Below are 6,130 nucleotides of genomic sequence, written 5' to 3' on the forward strand. Positions count from 1 at the left end.
TTTGAATTAATTTTATTACAGTGGACCAAAACTTACAGAAAGGTAGACGAGCTTTAATCACTTCATTTGGAGGTGAACGATATAAATTAAAAACTATTGATGGAAATTTTGTAGACTCAATGTTTATTGATAAAAGGTTAATTAGAATTAATATTTATTTAATATAGATCAACTTAGTACCTATTAAATTAAAATTTATGTCTGAAGTAGGCTTATCTTATAAATTTGTTCTAGACAATCAAACAATTCTTTGAACCCAAAATTGATTATTTGTACTGAAGGAAATGCTGGATTCTATGAAGCAGGGATTATGAGCTCTGCTATTGAAACTCATCATTCTGTCTTGGGATGGAATCATCCTGGATTTGGATATAGTACAGTAAATTTATATAAATTTAAAAATTATTTGTATGTTGTCTATCATTCTTTTTTTTTAACAGGGTGTACCATATATAAAACAAGAACAGAATGCAGCTGAAACCGTAATAGAATTTGCTATAAAGAATTTAAAATTTAGTCCTAAAAATATTATATTATATGGTTGGAGTATTGGTGGTTTTGCATCTACTTATTTAGCTAAAAAGTTTCCTGATATACATGCTGTGGTAATTGTTAATAGTTTAAGTGCTTAGAAAATACTTGAATTATTACTTATTAGCTTGTATTTAGATACTGGACGCTACATTTGATGATCTAGTACCATTAGCAATTCCACGGATGCCTAGCTTTGCTGAGAAACTAGTAGAGTTCACTGTTAAAGAATTTACAAATTTGAATGTGGCTGAAAATTTAGTTCAATATCCTGGGCCAGTTCTTCTAATTCGACGATCCAGTGATGAAATCATTGCACTTGAGTAATGCATACAACTATTAATTAATGTATATTATCTAAATTTATATTTTATTATTTAAAGTCCTCAAAATGTAGCTACAAATCGAGCAAATTACCTACTTGAATCATTATTAGAAAAAAGATTTCCAAAACTATTTTCCAGTGAATCTAGATCAGCTCTTTGGGTTTGGTTATCCACAACTGGAGAACAACAAAGTATGTAATAAAGTTATTACAATCTTTATATATGAAAAATCTGAATGCTAATACTTGTTTTTAGATCAAGTACATTTGCAATATGATGTTGACTTAAACACTCAATCAAAACTATTTCCATCATCCAGTAAAAATTATCCATTAAATCTTGGTGATGGTTGGAAAGATTCAGACAAAATAAAAATGTTACTGTATTTGGTAAGTTATACATTTTCAATGCCTTTTCTTGAAGTTAAAAGTATATTGATTCTAATAGTAAATTTATACATTTTTTACTTTTGTTTTTAGGCCGATTATTATATGAAAGACTATAACTCCACACATTGCACTCCATTGCCAACGCGGTATTTAGGTTATATAATTTAAACTTTTTTCAAGCATCTTTTATTAATATTTTGGTATAATGTTATTAATCTTAATATAAATCTCACTATTAGTAATTTTTGTAAAATAATGATTTGTTTCTGTATATGTATATAATTTTTGAAATGTCGGTAAATTTAAATAATTCCTTTTAACTGTAATAGGTTTTTTTCTTGTATTTAAATTTTGAAGGGAACTATCTCCCAAATTAAAGTTCTCCATAATATGATTATTATTGTTCATGTAACTTTTTAATAAACCATTGTGATTACCAATAACCAACAAAGTTATATTAATTCATAAGAGCATGCTTCTCTTTGCGCCTCTGCTGCACTTGTTGGTACTGGACAGTGTTCGGAACGTTCACTAAAAAAATGAATTCGCTCACATTTATGTTTTTTCGAACGAACGCGTTCACGTTCTTTGAAAAAATGAACGTGTTCATAAGGTCGTTCATCTATTTTTTTTTTTATAAATAGTTTACAAGCAGTTTATATAAAAACCCATAAACATATAGGTCTCAACCCCAAAATAAAAACAATTTAGACTTTAGAGCATATACATTATATCTATTGTATCTAAATTATATACATATTATATTTATTAAATAGTAAATAAATTGAGCGTCTTCAAAATAGTTCAAATTCATTAAAAATATAAATGCTGTTCACATTCACGTTCTATTTTTAAAAAATGAGCGACGTTCGCGTATCGTTCACTAATTATGAATGTGAACGTGTGAACATGCGTTCATGAACGACTTTCTTTCCAAACACTGGTACTGGACACTTACTTTTCTGGTCATACTACTCGTAATTTCAGGAATATAGTCACTCAAGTTCAGATTGCCCCTGGCCATCATGCCTCCTCTATAAAACCACCTATACTAATTACTTGAGTTTTTGTAATAATAATATTATTTCTTGTGATTAATTAATAATGTATATATTTAAGTAAATACTCGTCAAATAAGTGATGAAATACAGAATAGTAGTAATAAATTAGTAAACTATTATGGTTTACAACTTTTTTTTTATTCTTAACTACTTAAATTATTGGTCCATTATTATTTAATATATTTTAAAATAAAGTACTATAGTATTAAAGTATTTTTTATTTTATACATTTCAAATAATCTTAAAATTATATTTAAAGATACTTTTTTTAAATAAATAATTTAGCATATTAGTATCATTATTTTTTAGCGATAATATTTGAATAATTGAGTTAAAATAATAAAATACTATTTAATGTTCGGTAATAAATTTTACTTGGATATAAGACTAGATTATTTTTATCTGTTTATTAATTAATTATAAATGGTGTTATTTAGATAAATCAATTATTATATAATAGGTTAACTAACATTCATCCCATACAGCTACTACATGTTGATGGAGGAGCTGGGGCAGATGTACTAGGGCCAAATCCACCAAAACGCCGCTGAGGCCTAAGAGTTCTATAAAAATATGAATATGTGTTTTAGTATAATAACAAAGAAATTAACTATGAAACTTTCTTATAAACCATTCTTACCCGCTTGAAGAAGAACCAGGACGCCTGTAAGTAACTGTATATTGATTACCCCATCTAGTTAAGTTAGGCCTTACTAAACTTTGAACACTGAAAAAGTGATTTATGATATTATTATATCTGCTTTGAATAGATACTAAAATAAACAAGGTATACCTTCTAGATTATACCTATGCTTTGACATGTATTAAGAGTATGAACCCCCAGCGATAGAAATTTATGCTCTTAACACAGGTGGATCATAAGTGTTAATATTTTTAAGCTATTATAAAGTGATACATTAAGGCATTAGATTTTTTCATGATGGATGATCAATAATTGAAATACTTACAAAAATGAAACAAAGTTTATAACACCCCAAAATGTGTCTACAATTTTTTTCTTCATGGGAACAGTTTCGTGTAAATTTCCATCTAAAGTATGAGAAAAAGAGTATTAATAACACAAGTGTAATGAATCATTCTTGGAATATATTAAATATGTAAATGCATCATTTGGAATGGGCAAACTACTCTACTATTTAGTTGAAGCAAAATAAATTTGTTTCATAAGTTATGTAATCTAAAATTGAAATTTTCTATTGAGCACACTGTTAAAATTGTTTCGCTCCGAATCAGACTTTGTCATAAAACAATAGTTCTAATAAATATTTATGAAGTTCAATAGTGAGTACCTTAATTTAATGTAGTTATTACAATAAGTGAACACTTAATGAAAACTTCACCCATACCATTCAAGGTCAATTTAAATATTTAATGGAAATAACGATTTTTATTTGTAAATATTCCAAGGTCTGATAACCAAAATATGTTAGATACACACTATTTAAGAAATATAACAAAAATTTTCAATTCATAAATTATTATACTGTATTTTCTTCAAATGTAGACAATGTTATAAACTTAACTAGCAATAAACATAAATTTAACATTTACAAAACATTATTTTTGTGATTGATTTATATAAGGAATAAATTTATAGAAATTTTAGTAAGCAACTTTAATTTAAAACATAAAAGTATAACTATAACTCTAGGAAAAATTATAATATACAATTATTATTATCAGGTGACAAAAAGTTTATTATAAAAACTTAACTCACTTTGAGATATGTAAACCATTTTGCTTTGATATTTATTGTTTTCTCACAGTCCGATAATGTTAGTCTTCGTCAGTATTTTTGTTTTGAATTTTGTAATTTTAATAAATCTCAATTTCCGTAACAACTAATAATAATATTATTAATTACCATAAACACTGAAACACGTATAACAAATAATTATCGCATACGGTTTACCACATAAAAATGACAATCAAAATATGAATGAATAAAAAAAATGGAAAAAAAATGTATTATTTAATATGACAATAACAGTATATTATTATTATGGTGAATGTTTTTATTATGACCTCAAACCACTGAACTGTATCAAACTCATATTATGTTATAGTCTGTAGGTAGGTATTTATTTTTTATTTTTTATTATACTTTGTTATCACTTATCACTGATAAGTAATAAAATAAAATAAAATAAAATAGTTATCAGTTTTAAATGCCACGTGTCGACGTACCACGTAGCAGTGTAGTTCATTTCCACTATCTTTTTATTGTCCCACTCATTTTTTTCACATAAATTTATTCCAATTTCAAATGATTTCAAGTTTTTTTTATTTTAGTCATGATTTAAGATAATCTCATGATCTTAGTATCATGGTTACCATTGGCGAATTTTATGTATGTATGTGTATGTTCGGATGTTCCTATATAAAATATATGGATGATGGATGTAGGTATGTTAAAAGAAATCGTTTTTCTCGAAAAACTATTTCATCCAAACATGACGTTTAACTTTGTATAATAAATATTTCATTTTTATGGAACCTTCGATTCACTTCCAAAGGGTATATAATACGAAACATTTGGATGAAAATGTTATGTCCAATAAAAATGTTATTTATTTGAAATTAAATGTATTGGCCATAGAATTTAAACAATATTTTTGGATTATGCATAGTACATAGATAAGTAGATCAGAAACTTAATATGGACGATAAAGGTACATGTTATGTGAAAATGAGGGGGAGACTTAGCTACCCTCAATGTTGTTTTGATTTCTTTAAAAACAGATACCTCCGAATAGATATGATTCATTTTGTGGATTGATGGAAGAAGGACTAAAATTTGCAAGTAAAAATTTCATATTTGCATCTAAATGTTAAATACTAGTTATATTTCAAACAAAAATATCTATCAATGTATCTTTATTAATGTTAATGTTAGCCTATAACCTTAGTTGTTGAGGCTTAAATAAGTGAAAAAAAAACAATATCTATCTATTAATTTTATAGATAAAAAAATTATTTAAATTTAAATACAAACAAAATAAAAATAAATTATAAAATCAGGAGTCACTTAGATAATTCTGTTTTGCCATTGTTTTTCGTTAGTTGTAAGCTATTATTAATAATATTAAGAGCATAACTACAGTTAATGGAGTATAGACCAAACATTTTAACAAAAATCACACACGGTGTTTATAAGCTTGGAAAAATGAACCTTAACATTTAAATATATATCTACTAACAAAATTAATAAAATATAAAATAATCCATTTTAATAGATTAATAAAGACAAAATATTTAAAAATCTTTCAAATCTTTTTTGATTGTTTCATTTACAATTTGGGAAGGATATAACTTAAATTTGTTTGAAGTTTGAATGAATTTTTAGAGCTATTTATGATCATGAATTTTTTATTCGCTTGATAATATAAAATAAAGTTAAACATGAATTGATAATATTGTAAAGTCAATAAAAAAAATTAAGTGTACGTCCACACTATGATTAGTATATAATTATGCACAAGAAGACTTCAGTTTATAATCTCAAAAGAAATAAATTAAAGTAACTATTAAAAATTATAAAGTCGTGATTGCATGAATATTTATAGGTCACATAAAATTATGTCGAAATCAATTTCAAAAAATTGTGTACACAATAATTATCAATATGAGTTAAATTAAGAAAAAAATATTTGAAGGGGGGATTGGCGACCGCAAAAAAAAATGGATTTCCAGAAGCAAAAAAAATTTGATAAACAAAACTTAATGTAAGTACTAAGTATACACCCAGAAGACTTCAGTATGTAATCTCAAGGAAATGAAATGAAATTTATTATTAATAATT

General features: G+C 25.7%; 2 protein-coding genes across 3 annotated transcripts in view; one reads left to right on the top strand and one right to left on the bottom strand.

Moving 5' to 3' along the window:
- LOC107166729 (phosphatidylserine lipase ABHD16A) overlaps positions 1-3,034 on the top strand; it is a 9,128-nt gene extending 6,094 nt beyond the window's left edge. For both annotated transcript variants that reach the window (XM_015515516.2, XM_089228220.1), the window contains exons 7-13: positions 22-136; positions 235-379; positions 441-605; positions 670-854; positions 915-1,048; positions 1,113-1,246; positions 1,337-3,034. In XM_015515516.2, the coding sequence (XP_015371002.2) occupies positions 22-136; positions 235-379; positions 441-605; positions 670-854; positions 915-1,048; positions 1,113-1,246; positions 1,337-1,414 (956 nt within the window). In that variant the 3' untranslated portion in view covers positions 1,415-3,034. The remainder of the gene's footprint in view (positions 1-21; positions 137-234; positions 380-440; positions 606-669; positions 855-914; positions 1,049-1,112; positions 1,247-1,336) is intronic.
- LOC107166725 (selenoprotein K-like) lies at positions 2,700-4,381 on the bottom strand. The gene is made up of 4 exons (XM_015515501.2): positions 4,046-4,381; positions 3,276-3,357; positions 2,948-3,034; positions 2,700-2,870 (listed from the first exon to the last, which is right to left on the bottom strand). Exons 1-4 carry the CDS (start codon positions 4,062-4,064, stop codon positions 2,780-2,782), a joined length of 279 nt encoding a protein of 92 aa, XP_015370987.1. The 5' UTR covers positions 4,065-4,381; the 3' UTR covers positions 2,700-2,779.
- Between the last annotated feature and the right edge of the window lie 1,749 nt (positions 4,382-6,130).

This window comes from Diuraphis noxia, unplaced genomic scaffold (genome assembly GCF_037042655.1).
Source record: "Diuraphis noxia isolate RWA-SAM2 unplaced genomic scaffold, SU_Dnox_SAM2 contig0005, whole genome shotgun sequence".
Classification (NCBI taxonomy): Eukaryota; Metazoa; Arthropoda; class Insecta; order Hemiptera; family Aphididae; genus Diuraphis; species Diuraphis noxia.